Genomic DNA, 16,306 nt, shown 5'->3' with positions numbered 1-16,306 from the left:
AAGGAGTCGGATGTTTGCCCTGTGGTTTACAAAGAAAGGCACAGCTAGGCAGATTGAGCATCACTTATTTTTGGTCATGACAAAACAGTCTGTACTGGGCTACCTAAAGCGGTAGCTCCAAACCGACTGCCAGACCCAGAGCATCTGGCTCTGGGATGCCCAACATCTGATACCTGCCTCACAGAAGTCCTGATCAAGGACTTCTACTTTTACAATATTGGCAATAAAAAGAGACTGAGGGTGTTCTGCTCCCTGCCCTTTGCTCATAACGCAGCTGCTATGCTTTTTTGTTGGTTTGAACTTTAAGGAGAGTTCTTCCTCCTTGTCTTCTACAATAAGAAAACAGGATTTGATGAATGCCTTCTAACATTTTGCAGTTTGCTCCCCCGCCACAAGCACACCCATACACATATGCCTCCTGCTCTGATACTCTAGCAAAATATTCTCTTTTCTTCATCTCTTTCACTCAAAAAAACACCCCTAAGCCTCACCAAGAGGAATCATTTCAGTCACATGAACTCAGGACAGAATGGCGTGCCACATTCAGCATATCTTGTTGAATCCTACAGTCTTGCAGAACCCTGGGAACCAGGGGAACACAGCCCCTGCCTGCCAAGGATTTTAACCCATTTCCTTTGGGATGAAAGTGTCACCTTAACAGCAGCCCAGACTGCTCTGCTTACCAGAGGATTTTCAGTTAGGTTGGGCCAAGCAGACACTGTCATTTGACTTGCCTAGAGTAGAACAAAAGGTGTGTTTTAAACCAGATAGGGAGGGCAAGTTGCATTTGAATATGTTAGCTGACCAGGGAGAACCACAGCTTCCTTGTCCTGTCCTATCTCCACTGACATGTCTTAAATTGCTAAAGCAAATATTTGACAAAAACCCCCTTACCATCGTCTAGACAACTCCATAAAGACCAGCATCCCAGCACCACCCCTTAACTCATGCCCACAGAGCCTAACAATCACGGCTTTGATTTAGGGACACATTTTAGTCTTTGTTGCTCAACACAATCAAGGGTGGCAAAATCCATTTCAGGAGAATATTATCGAAAAGCAAGTCTCCTAATCCTAGAGAAAGAGTTGCATGAAGAGGAACAGCATGTTTGCACAGCCAGTGTGTCTTTCTGCCTTGCCGCAGCAGACTGCAAAGCTGCCAAGCTCGAAGGGTATCTATTCTGTTATCTTTTACCCATCACTCAAAGCAAGAGAATCCACCTCTCCACTCAGGTCCATGGCATATACCTTTGCAAAGAGGTCATATCTTCACAGAACCTTCAAAATGAGGCTAATGCCAGGATAAGCCTAATAGGACAGCCGCTTTCTCTAAAGCATAAAGTGTATGGCAAAATCATCTCAGACTCCCCTTTGTGGGGGTTGTAGAGCTCTTGCCAAAGAACAACTGTTTCAGTTTTGCTCTATAATGAAGATTTACTTCATTTACTTCAGAAACAGCAAACTCCATTTAATTAACTACTATTTGCTGGACCAAGTTTAAGAAAGAGCTTTTCAGCTCCTTTCCCCAATAATTACAGCACTTACAATGCCTTTAAAAATGGTTTTACATGTGTTTATCAAGGTTTTCTAATTTAAAAAGTTGGAAAAATTAATATAATTAATCCATTTTAATAGAATGGGATGGCTCTGCTCTGTGCCATTCTATTAAGAAACTGTATTCAGGAGAGAGTGTTGACACTTCAAGATGCTGAATTCTGCACCCTTCCAAAAAGATCATTAGAATCCAATGTCCCAAAATAAGCTTAAAACACTGACAAGCTTCTGCAAATGGACAATCTCCTTTTCTAAAATAGCAGCTTTTCTACATGTTTAAACTAGACTTGGAATATCTCTTTTATATCCTCATGTATCTGGCTCTACATTTTTCTACGGTAAAAAACAGGAAATAAAGAAGTATCAAGAGTCCCAGGGGCAATTACTTGAACCAAAATACAACACCCAAGCACCTTCCCAAACAATTAATAACTAATTTTTCCTTGTTAAGAGAAGCTGATTTAAGCCAAAATCCAAATCATTCCCTAACCTCAACAGGCAGAAAAGCATAACACACTTTATTGAAAGTCTGGGACCAGAAACTCATTTATCTTCACTCATTCCCATGACAGACAACAAAACCTTTATATCCAGCTGCCACCTTCTCCCCAAGCAGAATAATCTCATAGGTTGGTACCTGAATACTTTTATCAAGTTTTGCTTCATGTTTTAAGCATCTTTAGTTTAACTTGTTGAAATTTTGCAGTGTTGGCATTTTACAGTGTTATGTAACAACAGTGATGGGTTTGGAGGGGAGGAAGGGGTGCTTTAATTTCTTCTAAAAACATTCCCAGCTATTAACTGGCAAGATTTCCTGTATCTGCAAAAAATAATAAAATTAAGCCCTACAGCACCCTGGTGACACAAGATGAGGCAGAAACATTTAAAAACCTGTTCAAAATCACAAAGCGGGGCAGTTAACAGTGCAGGGGGCTGAATGGCTCCTGCCCCTCCCCAGCAGGCTCCCTCAGGCCATCTGGTGACCAGAAGCACTCTTGGGACTATTTCTTACCTCAGCGAATTATCTGGATGTGTCTCCATGTGGGACTCCAGCCCATACTTGCAAAAAAAATCTTTGAAACACACTGGACAATGATAAACTTCCTCCTCAGCCTTCTTATCCCCTTCACTGGAGTGACCATCCTCGACAACCTTCAGAGAGAGGGGAAAAAAACTCACTAGACCAAATTTTAAGCAACAAACCAAACACGCAATCCATTCGAAGTCCTTCTCTTAAAAACGAAGTAGCAGGCTTCATCCATAACTTTGCTGCAGGTGACCAGAAATGACTCATTTCGGCAACCGAGAGAGGGTAAGCGACAGAGCCTCTGCGCGTGTGTGAGAACGTGCACAACAGAAACGGCGGCTCAGTAGGAGATAAAGTGTGCAGCTAAGTCACGGATACATCAGTTCTAATGAGAAACTGCGATTGGAACAACTTATAAACCCGTATGTTTATATACCACTGAACTAGCATTCCTCCCCCTTCAGAAAGCCAAGCGAGCTGTCAGCCTAAATTATTTATGCCACTGAGATACTGCCAACTGCTAACTCAAGTGGTCCAGGGAAAAGCAATGAACTTCTGCATGTTTTCTATAGCCCTCTTCTGATTACAGGGAGAAAAGCATGCACAGAACAAGGGATACTGAGCTAAATGGAACTGCTACTAGCTTGCCATTTAGAGATAGTAAAGTGGAAAGGGTCGAGTTAAGTTTGGCAGCCACCATGCATTTTGTACAAATGACTGAAATGCACTAAAATATTTCATAAACAAAACCCTAATGGAAATGTCTAGCCTTCAAATAAATATTTTCTGGTTGCTCTTGCAACTCCAATAATGCAGGATTATGCTACTGTGAAAGGGAAATGTACTACAGATTTTTTTGTTTTCTCCAGATCAAGACAAAAACAGACTTAAGCTGTTGCTGCTTTTGAAGTAAACACTGTCTTTTTAAAAGTTCAAATCACTATCCTGCAAGACTACTATGAATTAAATGAGAGGAAAAAAACTAGGGGAAAAGTTGCAGTAGCAAAAGAATAGTTCATCCTCTTGTCATCCAACATTAATTATCTAATATAAATCATAAGCAAACCCAAAAATTTAAACAATAAAGAATTAAAAAAATTGAATTCTTTCAATCTCTGAAATTAGACATTCATTTTCAATCTCAGACAACAGTGTTGGCTACACAGGAAAAGCATGGCATCTTAAAAGATATACAGGGCTGTAACAAGACCACATTTTAGTATTTCTATGTTGACTACATGAACTCAACAGCTGACAGTTTAGGAGGTAGCCAGGAACGTCTTTTGCTTCATGCCCGATAAAGAACCTTTTTTGCGGGTGTCCTCTCCTCTCTGTCCATCTCAGCATCGTGACTAAACTTCCGTTTTGAAGATAATCGCCTGCGCTTCAGTGGCGACGGGGGAGTTGTGCTCGCTGTGCTGTTCGGATCCTTCTCATGAATCTTCATGTGCCTGAGCAGAAGGGCGAAGAAGACACTGTCAGCAGGCAAACTGGGGCGGAAAGTCCGCGTAAATTTTAAGGCCAGCACCACTTCTAAGGTTTGCCTTTAAAGGATACCAGCAGAGATCCCATAAACCAGACTGAACTTCTGAAAAACAGCTGGGGCACGATCCAGCATGGGCCCTTTGCAGCACCTGGGACCATGCGGGGCCACGGCAGGGAGCCCGGCAGCTCTCCCCCATGCCCCGACCCACAGCACGGCACTTGCCCTGCTACCATCTAGCCCCATGAGCACTGTGCCCGTCCCCCATCATCCAAGAGGCCCTGCTTCTGCCTTAATACTGCACAGTAATCTACGCGCCTGGCCTCCCAGTCTTGGGGCGGTCTAGTAAGTAAAAGCCTGCAGCTTAGCATCCACTTCTCTCAGTGCAAAAAAAGTGCCCCATCTTCAGCTGGCTCTTCTTTTGTAGTTTCAGGCAGTACCCCAAGTGGATCTGTATATGCCAATGTCAGAGCAACACTTCTTAAATACATTTGTTTCCTTCTCATCCTTAATACACTGCTGCACCCCAATATCGGATTTCAGCTGCAACTTTGAAGTCAAGATATATCTGGTCACACTGTTAAGCTGCAGCAGGTATGGCTTGCAAAACTCCGTATTGCCAAAGCATGTTCACAAACCCGCTTCCCCAGGAAAACAACTATTTCTTGTCGCAAAGACAGTGGAAAGGGGAGAGGGACAAAATGGCTCAGGAAGCAATCTCATGAATATCTGTATACCTGACCTGCTTTGCCTTTTGGTTTTCTGTATTTGCAACCTGAGGAAGACACTGTCGTCTAGTTCCCTTCAGTTAGATAAAAGGTATTGCTCGCGTGCTTCTTTTTCTGAGTACTCAAAGCTCAAATTGTAAATTTTCTTTTTTTTAAAAAAATGTAGGGCCTTTCGCCTCACTTCAAATTTATAGTGCTTTTGGAAAAAAACAAACTTATGCTCCTACATGCAATGGCAATTTTTGCTTCTAATAGCTAGAAATGGGAGTGCAGGACAGAGTTGCCCTTTGTCCATACGACTGACTTCAAAGCAGCATGAGGGAGACAATGTTAATGGCATTTGGGCACATCCTTCAGAATTCACACCCACAACTCAGCTCAGGACCGTGCCATTTAGCCTGACTGCACGCTATCATGTTCAAACATGAGAGAATGTTGTAACCTAGACGAGTCTTGTATGTCCTCATAACTGCTTGGGTGTTATGACATAAAATCCATTTTAGTTTTGGATGCCAAGGGCATAATGCTTCAAGATAACAAACTGGACCAAACTGACCCACAGGCAGACTCCACTGGAGCTGCTGGGAGGACTGTCTCCTCACACAACGCTTTTTTTAACCTTTCCTTTCACAATCTCTGAACCTTTTAAAAAAAAAAAAATGCATCTAAATTACCATCTCAAACTACAGCCAGGCTTCTGAGGGTGTTATGCGGGAACAGCCTTAAGCCAAAAGCACCACACGTACCAGAACCGATGCAAGATTAAAATGGCTGTTCAGCTACTGCCTTCTTTCAACACCAGCAAGGCTGGGGCTGCTTGGAGGACCAGGGCCACATGAGGAAAAACGTGGCTTCCCCAGCCCCCCAGTAACCCTCACTGGTCACACAAATGGTTGGTCGACAGACATTGGTGACATCCATCAGTTACACTGTAGGAGGTTCAAGGAGGAGCACGCATCTGTGTGCAGATGTGCCCAGCAGGTTGGGCACAGCATCACAGAAACATTGCTGAATTTGTCTGGCCTCTTTCCCTGCTGATTGCCCGACTGGGAGCAGAAGAAAGGTTGAAGCTTTGAGGGTTTGGCTCTCTCCAGGTTCGACAGGACCCAGGGAGAAGTCGGAGCGCTGACACAGCCTTCGGAGTGCAGTATACTCCCCTGCCTCAGCCCTCCGGTAGCCCTGCCAGCATAGGCACCAAAGCTAACTGATTTATCTGCATGAATCCAGTGCTACCTGGTCTCACAAAATCTGCAGGGAAGGCACCTACAGGTACTATACTGCCTCATTTTCTTCAGTCTTTTTTTTTTTTTTTCCCCTATGGCACTGGTCTAACTTCTTGTGCTAGCTAGGGCTTCCTATGGGTGATAAATCAACAGCATGAGGAGCAGTCGTCTGTATTCACGCAAGAATAAGGGAGAAGAAACCAGTTATTTGTTCAAAGGGTTTCTGTCCACAATGGTTGAAGATAAAGCTCAAAAAGCATCTGGGAACAACAAAGTGCAGTATTCAATTGCACAGGCAAAGCAAAATCTGGAAGGTGGTTTGTTGGTCTTTTTTTTTTTTTCTTTTTTTTCTTTTTGGTAAAGACTGCTTTCCAGTTTCAATAAGTTCTTGAAAGTGAGACAGAGGCTTTTGCGTGTGCCTGTCTGTCCCCCCACCCCAGATACACACACATGGCCTGCATGCTTAACCTTCTGGCAGCTTGGCTGATGCATAGCTAATATTACTTGGCCAGTTACTTTTCAGATAGCTAGAGAGCAAAAGCAGTCAAGCTAAATCACATTCACCCAGAAAACAAACAAACAAATAAACAAACCTGCTATGCATTAAGCGTGGGACTTTTTGTTCCTATTTTCTTTTAAAGTCTCTTTTCTGCCAGTAACAAGTATGCAGAACTTCTGCTTAGTATCTACCTATGCAAAACACCTTCCTTAGGGCTAAGTTCTTTCCTCCTGCTGTTTGTCCACCTGTTGAACTCTGCCTGTTTCGATATAGCTGCTCCTACTTGAGAGGGGTGCGATGGCACGTCCACAGCGTACCAACAGGAGAAACTGTTGAGACATCCAGGTTAGTACCAGTCCAACCTGGCACCTCTGCCTGGCATGACCTAATGCATGCAAACATATTGGCTCCTGCAAGTCCCAAAAGCAGTCCAGCTGCATCTGCAATATAACGTATGCTAATAAGGCAGGGCTTGCTAACGTGGGTACAGCACCACAGTGACGGGGCTTTGCTACATCTGGTGTCAAAGTCGTTGGCTGCCCCCAGCTTGCAGTTCTCCTTCCTGCAACGTGCATACTTTTGCCATGCCCTAAAAGTGAGAGCAGAATCCGTACCCACAGCAAGGAATGTGGTAATCCCTTCATGTTTTAGTTTTGCATATTTGAAAGGAAGCAGCCTGAGCTATTGAGCTATAAACAGGAAGACACCCTGACTGCACCTTTGACTTTTACTGTGTAGGTCAAATATCACAGTTGCTATGATAGCTCTCTGCGTGCGATCATTAAGGAAAAAAGAAAAATCTGAAACCAAAGCAGCAGGTTCCAGAGTTCTCAAGGAGAGTCGCAACCTGTCCACATTACAGCCAGCAGGTTTGTTCCTTTGGCAGGTTAAGCAAGTTTCACTACATCAAGACAAGGGTGGAGAGGAAAAAGATTACTAGAGCTACAGCCCAAGATAAGCGGGAAGATAAAGCTGAGCAGTACAAAGGACAGACACAATCTTCATCTCTCTCTTTTACTTTGCAACATGGATGTCATTCTGCCTCGAGAAAACATTTATCACCCAACTTGGGTTGAACTGCAGCAGATGCCAAGTCACATCCACATCCACATCCACATCCACAACCTTTCTTTTAAAGTTAAAAATTCCCTTCACCAAGGCTTCTTTTACTTAAAAAGTTTCCTAACTATAATTAAGGCGGGGGGGGGGGGGGGGGGGGGGAAGTATTTGTGTTGCCTTATCCTCCTTTAGAAGAGTTTGCCTTGATTAGATCTTACATGTGACGCTGAAAATGCTCGACCTCACTATTCAGCCTGCCAAGACACAAGGAGAACAGGAACAAAGCTGTGCTTCGAAGTTATTTTCCCATTGTGACTATAACAACATATTTTGGCCTGACAACACTGGCATACTTTGAATATGAAAGCCAGGCTCATAAGTCAGCCTGGCTTTCAGTGTCTTACAATGATAAAGGAAAATGATACGGCATTCATCAGTTCCAAAAAATAAAGATAAACACTCAACACTTTAAGTGAGAATGTAGTACAAAAAAAGAAGGGCAAAATAAGGACATGCACAGAAACGCTCATATTCAGCCACAGATGCAGGTTACAGCAACATGTGCCAGCAGCTCTGAAGTGACCACTATTGCAGCTGAGAAGAGAGCCAGAGCCACAGCAGATGAAACTTGGCTTTTTTTTCTAATTTAAATCAATGAATTGTGGCTCTGAGCCATCCTACAGAGCAACCCAAGAACAGCAGACAAGCTTGGGAAGGTACAGAGCCCTGAAACCTGCACTTCATATGGTGGTTATTAGTCTCCACAGCACGCATACAAATACACATATGCGTGGACAGTACTGAAGGTGGAACACTAAAATGTAGCCATGACACACAGGATGAAAGGAAGGAGATAAAAATTTGAGCTTAATACTAGGGAGGACTCCCTTGCACTAAGTGCTAGCTAGCCTTGATGAACCTCTCAGAGAAAGCAGTGGAACTGTATTTAAAATGAGACCAGACAGAGAGCCAGAAGAATTTCCAAAGAATAATCCTGAAATGGAAAGAGGAAATTAAGTCTTTTCCAAACAGGGTCTGATCCACCTCTGAACTAAACTCTTAACGTTTAAGAACTGTTATGCAAAAAATGCAGATAACTTGCTACACACCATGCTTTTCACAGCACAGCTGTACTCGAAAAAGCTCTCCTCGTAATCTCTTCCCTCCCCCTTGCACAAGGAATTTCTCAGGTGAGCCAAGAGGATCCAACTGTGCTATGACTCTGTGCCAGTCAGCCCTCTCGACAAAATCACATTTTTCAAGTGCTTGACTGCCTTTCATTCCATCCTCCCCATGAGAATCACCTTCCGCTTCCCCTCTTCTGCCACAACTTTCCTCTCCCTCTAACAGTCACGTGAACAGGATGACTAAGATGATACTGCACAAGAATTCCCCTAGCTCCTTTCCTTTTTTTTTTCCTTTTTTAAAACAACTGGGCAAAAGTTTTCAGCCCCACACTGTAACGCAGAGTGTGATTTCAGAAGGGTGACTATTCCACCAGAACAGTAGCAAGTGAATACTTTGCTACTTTTCATTGATGAAGAGACCTTTGTAATAATAAACAAATGCAGAACTCAAGTGCCTTACTCCTTTTTCTCCCCACTGATGGTGTTGGATCAGTGCCTAAGGGAGGTGACTCATGGGGGGGGGGGGGGGCGAGAAAAGGGCATGTGTCCTAATGAAGTGACATGCAGCTCCTGCTGGTCACATCCCAGTCTTTACTGCATCTCCAAAAAGATCTGCTGTATTTTCTTAATGCCGAGAGGATTTGCATGTTGATCATATAAGCTTTCTGAAGGTCCCGAAACAGGGCAGCCTACAGCTTCAATGCCAAAACCAGAACGTGGGCAGGTTTTGACTGGCTGGCTCAAGGCTAGAACGAGGAGTCAAAGCATCCTGGAAGAGGCAACTGCAAGATGCAGCTGCTCCCAGCTCCGGGTGCCACTGAATTATGAACGAAACCAGGAGCTCCTGCTTTGCATGCAGATAACCTGATCAGCGCCACTCTGGCTCTTGGAGAGGAAGCATCCCTCACCGCATGCGTGGGAATCCCTCACCTCTTAACTCTGGGGAGAAAAACCACACTGTAGCTGCACCCCAGGTTTCCACAGCTGCTGATGTGCTCCACATCCCTAAGAGAAAGGGCCTGCCTGGCTCGGAGGCCCAGGCAAAAGGAACGTGTGGAACAAAAGGGTGTATCTGCAGCCTCTGAGCAGGGTCCAGGGTTAAGCCTCTCCCTTATAACTATGGCAGCACAAGCACTGCTGGCTTTCAGTCAAGAGAGGTTTATGCCAGGTAGGTCTGATTAGAAGGAGCAGCATGTCCAGAGGGGGAGCAGCAAGCAATTTCACTGAGGCCTGGTTGGGAAAGTCCCAGCACCTAAATCAAGATTAATTCTTGAGCACAGGATCCAGTGCATGTATAAACACCCTCCTCCTCCCTCACGTCTCCACGCCTGTGGAAACGCAGTGGGGAGGCCAATGAATCCGGGCATTATCAGTCCAGACAGATCATCTGACAGTATCAAGTTCAGGTTCTGGCTTCATATCCCACATATTATTCTAAGTTTCTCTACTTTACCACTAGATGTACCCTATACTCTTCTGTATTGCACATGGCTGTTCCTCATCTCCCTCGTGATTTCTGAGCAGTTTGATATCAAATCAAGGGGATGATTCTCATACGTCTGATGCTTATCTAAAGACAAGGGAGCCACACGTCCAACCATTCAGACACTAAGAATAAAAACCAGTGCCTTCCATCCTTCACCTTATTTAAAATATACCTTTTTTTTTTTCTCTCTCCGATGTAAAGAGTTACTCAAGTTTACCAAGCTAGTCTGGGAAGCACTGAGCTGGTCAGATGCCCTAAGTACAATTTAGCTGATACAATTGCTTTACCTCTTCCACTGTTTTCTTTCCTGAGATCTTTCACTGACACTGCTACCTTCAAATAACAGTAAATAATCTCCAAAGAATCAAAAAACCATGTTTTCAATAATCTACAGTAAAGAAAAAGCACGTCTATCATACAGAACATGACCAAACATCTCTGTACAAAAAAAAAAAAAAAAAGTCTGCTTTGTCTAAACTTCAACTTCGTGCCACCGTATCAGAACCAACAAGAGCGCAGCATGCATCCAAGACAGGTTGAAATTTGGACCATGATGTTCTTCAGGCCGCACGGAATGAAGAATGGCCCACAGAGTAAGAGAAGACAGCCTTCAAAATTACACTGATAATGTCTCTTCTGAGAGATTTCTAGGTCGCGTCATCTTTGCCACTGTTTTTGTTTCATTCTGCTTAACAAACGTTACTTCAGCCCAAATTGTCTAGAAATGTACGAAAACACAGGGAACTCCTCTTCAAAGCTTCTACCATTTGACATGCATGGGAAGTAAGTCCTAAATGAACAGAAAGTGAAGCAGCAGCATTTTTAGGAGCAATCAATATACTGCTGCTAACCCTCTCCTTAAGAGTCTTGTGAATGTGACTGGAACTTAAGTCGAAAGTGCAATAACAGTATACCCTTGGGTTAAAGACTTCAGTCAGTTTTTTTGTTTGTTAAAACATGTAGAGAATCTGTATTGACAATGTATTTCCAGTGCTAATTACCACCATCACCCACTTAAGAGAGCAATCCACTCAGCCGTTGCCAGTTGTAATCACAGGAACCAGAAAGATGCAGGTAATTTTGCAAATCAGACACGATCTGCACTTGGACGAGTTTCTGTTTGTCTTCTCTTCTTGGCTTGTTTGCTATTTGTATCCTCCAAAAAACCCAAAAGTGACCCAAAAAGCCCTGAGACACGCATGCACACTTCACAGCAAGTCAAGAGACATTAGAATACCAAAACCCCAACCATTTGGGAAACACCCTCTTACAACTGCGGAGCAATCTCAAAACAAATTTCAAGTACCACCAAATATTCTACTGGTAACCAGTGTTGAACGCTAGCATGGGATAAACAAAATGAAGCTGAACAGCAAGAAATCTCCATGGCTGTGCTAGTAAGAAAGCCATTGCAATGCATGCAGTGAAAGAGCAGGGTTGGGTGAATGGGTCCCAGGAAGGATCAGACTGGGAAGCACTGACTCATTTTAGCTGCATGTCTGCAACCAAGCACAGCAGGAGATCCTCCAGCTAGCACTCCCCACTGCACCCAGGCACTGCAATCTTGCCGGCGCAGCGGCACGGCTCATTAGCTCTGTCTATCAGGACTATGACAGCCCTGGTGAGCTTCCCCGCATAGCAGCATGTGGCGGCATGTGGGTGTAGCAGCCCCCTCAGCATCCCCCTGGGAACTGCTGCAGCCCAAGATGCCGCACAGACGTGCTGTAAGCATCTCCCCAAGTTCAGTGCACGCTGCCGCACTGTCTATCTCCCTGTGCAATGAGGTTCTCCCAGCAAAGCAAAAATAGCCTTACAGCGGTGTGGCAGACAGCATCATTAAGATGACATGAGCATTATTATTTAGATTCACCAAGACTAGCTGGCTGCGCTAAGGCTGCAAAAGCCACCTGTGATTACGTTCAAATGACAGATTAGAAATCCCTTTTCAGTGCTACCAGGACAGTCTGCAAAGTTAACCAGTGCCATGTAGTTGCCAATACATGATACCTAAGGATATACGATACACGCACATGCCCACAAAGCATTTTGTATTTTTATCCTAGAGTAATATTTTGCTTTCCTGTGAATAAAGGCAAGTTGTAAGCATGAGTGAGAGGAAGATACGGATCTACAAATCCAAAGGGAGGAGGGGGTACCATTTCTGAATAATTATGCTGTATTCACATTTAAGCAACTCCTTGCTACGCAGAATCAGCAAGTTCAAACAGGCTGAGATTGATACAACTGCATTCCCAGCTTGGCTCAAAGTTACTCCTGTTCCCCACCAGCAGCGTTGTCAGAACACCTCAAAGGAAAAAAGGGAGACAAATATTTGCCTGATGATGCTGTGACAGGGAAGTGATTCAAACCATGCCTCCAAAGCAAAGCTTCCCAAAGGACAGCAAAAGAAAGCATTCATTTGCAGTCGCATCAACCCTTGCAATAAGGGAGGGCAAAAGACGAGGGAAATGCAGTGTGAGCTTCCCAGTATCACTTCACCAAACTGCCTGCCTGCAGTCTGCATTAAATTCAGAGCAGACCTAAACTAACAATGCCAAATACAGCAAGGAGACTTCCAAGCCATACGAAACTCTTTCATAAGGGACAGTATTAAACAAGATCCTTCTGAGGCCCCTGTACTACCTTAAGCTTGGAGACAAAAGTTTATTAACAACAAAAAAATTAAGCAGCAATAAGATTTTTAAAAGTGTACCAAAAACCTGGCCTGCAACATTCTGAACTGCTGTTTTCTTTCATCTTTTTATAAATTTGTGGTTTTTCAGGCACATCCTTTAGTTATCACGATATATAACCTTAGTCATTGACTTCATTGCTGATTTTTCAGGAAACTTCATGCTTTAAGAAAACAAGTGTTATTAGATGGTAAGGACAATTAAAGCAGTTTTAAATTTTAGCATCAGGAAAAAAAGGAGAGAGAGAGAAAATTAGAGAAAGGATGTCAAAGGGGGAAAAGTTTTATCCTTAAGAGCAAACATGGTACCCAGGTACCGTCCCAGGTACGTCCTGCCTCCCCCCCAAAACCGCACCCCTTTACCAACCAAGCAAACATAAGCCCCAGCTACTTCCCAGAACCAGGCAAAGCCCTCATGCAGTTGTTTCCCTCTCACACTCCACTGTTGAGCAATCCTGATGGCACACAGCACAGAACAACTTGCTGCGTCACACAGCTCAAGGAGGAAAAAATAGCCGGCCACAGCAATGCTGGGGATGCTGCACAGATGGAGCCGAATACCTCCCCCCGGCACACACACAAACGCACGCATGCAAGCAAGGAAGCTGCACTAGATAAGAGCAGCACATCTTCGTTAAAGCAGGGTCTCCGTATCACCCCGATATCAGCAGTCACCAAGTAACTCGAGGGGTAAGGAAGTAAGAGGTTATCACTGCAAACACACAAGTTGTGCAAACTTTTCCCAGCACTGGGGACGGCATCCTAGCAAAAGAGGTTTCACGTGCTCAGCCCATTTCCTCTCCTGTTCCTGAACATGTGGTCCTCCTTCCTCACCAGCGGTGATCTCACAGCATTCCCCTGCCGAGCAGCGAAGCACTAGGAAAAGGTTTCACGTCTTGTTACATGTCTGTTTAGTCAAGCGTAGTAGCTGGAAACAGAAATCCCCGCATGACTTGTGCTACTTCACAAGAGTTTGGGAACTTTCACCCTCAAGTGAAATTAATTTCAATGCAGTCCATAAGCAATATGGATTGCCTTACTCTCTTTACCTTCAGTTTGAAACTGTCAAGAAAGACGACACATTGAGGTGGCTTGATGTGAAAAATGAGCTACACAGAAGTTGTACACCTCCTCTGTTTTAAGACATCTTTCCACATGAAGCACTGGAGAGCTGACTCTGAGGATTTACCAAAAAATCGCTGAGAGTGTTTTGAAAACTTCAGCTAAGAGAGCATCCTGAAGAACTCAGCGTATCTATAGATGTTTCTCAAGAAACAGAAAGCAGTATTTGCATATTATGTGCTATTTACCAGTTGTATAATGGCACTAATACTTTATAGACCGTGTCTTTGCCTAAGCTGCGTGCATCATGCAGGTGAGCATCATGGCTCAAAAACCCGAGTGAAAGGCCCTGGCTAAGCCCAAATGCCACGATTCCCCTCACTGTTTTTCTTTACAGCTAGAGAAGCGTCCCCAAATGCTGACAATCTACTGCTAACAAATAGCCTATTTTTAAAAGAGGGGAGAAAAGAAAGAGGAAAAAACCTGCTGACCCTGGGAGGGGGTATGTTCTGAAGTTTGCTGGTTCCAGCATGCTGAACTAGAACAGGTTGAGCAGGTTAGATACTGGGGGAAGAAAAGGTAAAGCTGGAAGACATACATTAAAGGTGGAACGACAGCAACCACAAATGCAGTTTGAGATGGACTTTTTCCTCATTCTCATCGGTGCTTGGCCCAGGAATCTTTTCTGACAACAGGAGGAACAGAGTGAATACACATTCATTAGAGAAGCGATGCAAGTATTTCTGACGTGCATGCACAACAGGCTGAGCAAAGATTACCTTAACATACAAACTCTCCCAGCAAACTTTCTCACCACCAGCATTTTCTACACAGAATCACCCAACCAAAGTACAAGCTGGAAGACAAACCACCAACCGAAATGCCAACAAAACAACATGTTACTTGTTAACCTTGAGAGCTAACACCTCTGCAAGAATCGTGTTAATGTCAGGCTTACGGCAAAGGACTAAAAGCACCTCAACTCCCCGCAAAGATCGCCTGGATTTTCTAGTGCTTGCTAAGTTAAGGCTTATATTTATTTTGTAGCTCTTCAAGGTGAGAAGGGGAGGTAACACCCCTGAGAATACTAGACCTTCAGAGGAGGTGATGTTCCTGAAAGGGTACTTATGCGGAAAGATCAAGGTCTCGCGCTGCCATGTGCTCTGAGACTAGAGTCTAATCTGTCAAGTGGCTTGTGCTCATTTGAACTGTGACATGGGTAACAAAGCAGCACTAAGCTACGCTCAACACACTCTGTTATACGGAGATTTATGTTATTGCCTGTGAGGAGGGTGGTATTACTCTGCTACGTCAGACCACCTTCTCCTCGGCACAAGTCGCACCAGAAACCTGAACTTATTGAGAGCAGCGTGTCCCCTTTTTCTGCCTGCAGAAAAACAAAACATAAAAATCCACAACCTTACAATGCACAAGATCAGACTTAGCTATTACTTAAAGGCAACACACACAAAATCTAGGACTGAAAAGCACACTGAAGTCTTTCTTATGTTTAGGTACTGAAGAGCTCTGGAGATGCAAGTACAATGTTCCTCATTGTGTACACTTCAGTTCTCAAGAACAATGGAGCTAATTAAGGTCTGCGTATAAATCTTAACTCTGCACTTCCTTGCTTCGCTTGATTCTAATCAGAACGCAGCATTTGTGTTTTTGTGTTAACTTCCTTTGCTGTTCTTTAATGATAACTGAAGGGGGATACTGTCCAAGGCTACAAGCAGCATGTAACACATCTGAAATCATGGCATCTCCTTTTGGCTCTGACGGCCCACAGAGGTACTGTGGCACAACAGCTCCTTCAGAGTCTCTTACTGCTGAAGATATCTACAGAGGGATTTTTTGGAGCACCCTATTTATGCATCGTGTGAATTAAATAAAAGTTTATATAAAGTCTTTACAAAAGATGACCACTCTACTCAGCAACAGTGAGACAGACAAAAGTTTCTGCCTGGGACCATTAAAAATACTGTAGTCTTCTAATTCTCATCAAAGACACAGAGAAACAGACTCTTACTGCTATACTGTCATTGAAAAAGCCTGACCTTTTGTTTCTTTCTTTCTTTGTTAATCTTCTTCAAAACATGGGGATCCCAGCAGAATACCAAACATTTACTCTGGATATATCTGCTGACAGGAGAGAGACCAAAAAAACTTCCCTCCACCTGTTTCCCCATCCTTATTTACAAAATGTATTAGTGAAAATGCAAGAAACATCTTTTAATTGCAAAGAAAACCAAAACAGCTATCGCATCTCACCTGTCTCCTACAACTACAGTCATCAATTACTAGAAGCAGAAATTAGTCCTTTGTGTTCGTTATCCCTGCTCAAGAACTAGGGCACTTGCATTTGCT

At 43.8% G+C, this 16,306-nt stretch overlaps 1 protein-coding gene across 1 annotated transcript in view; it reads right to left on the bottom strand.

Moving 5' to 3' along the window:
• RREB1 (ras responsive element binding protein 1) overlaps positions 1 to 16,306 on the bottom strand; it is a 124,571-nt gene that overhangs the window by 36,741 nt on the left and 71,524 nt on the right. Inside the window, exons 6-7 of the mRNA XM_050890773.1 lie at positions 3,887 to 4,031; positions 2,566 to 2,705 (exon numbers count right to left, since the gene is read on the bottom strand). Of these exons, the coding sequence (XP_050746730.1) occupies positions 2,566 to 2,705; positions 3,887 to 4,031 (285 nt within the window). The remainder of the gene's footprint in view (positions 1 to 2,565; positions 2,706 to 3,886; positions 4,032 to 16,306) is intronic.

Source organism: Gymnogyps californianus, chromosome 2, assembly GCF_018139145.2.
Source record: "Gymnogyps californianus isolate 813 chromosome 2, ASM1813914v2, whole genome shotgun sequence".
NCBI lineage: Eukaryota > Metazoa > Chordata > Aves > Accipitriformes > Cathartidae > Gymnogyps > Gymnogyps californianus.
The sequence above is the reverse complement of the archived record's forward strand: the minus strand, read 5'-3'. Positions and strand labels throughout refer to the sequence as shown.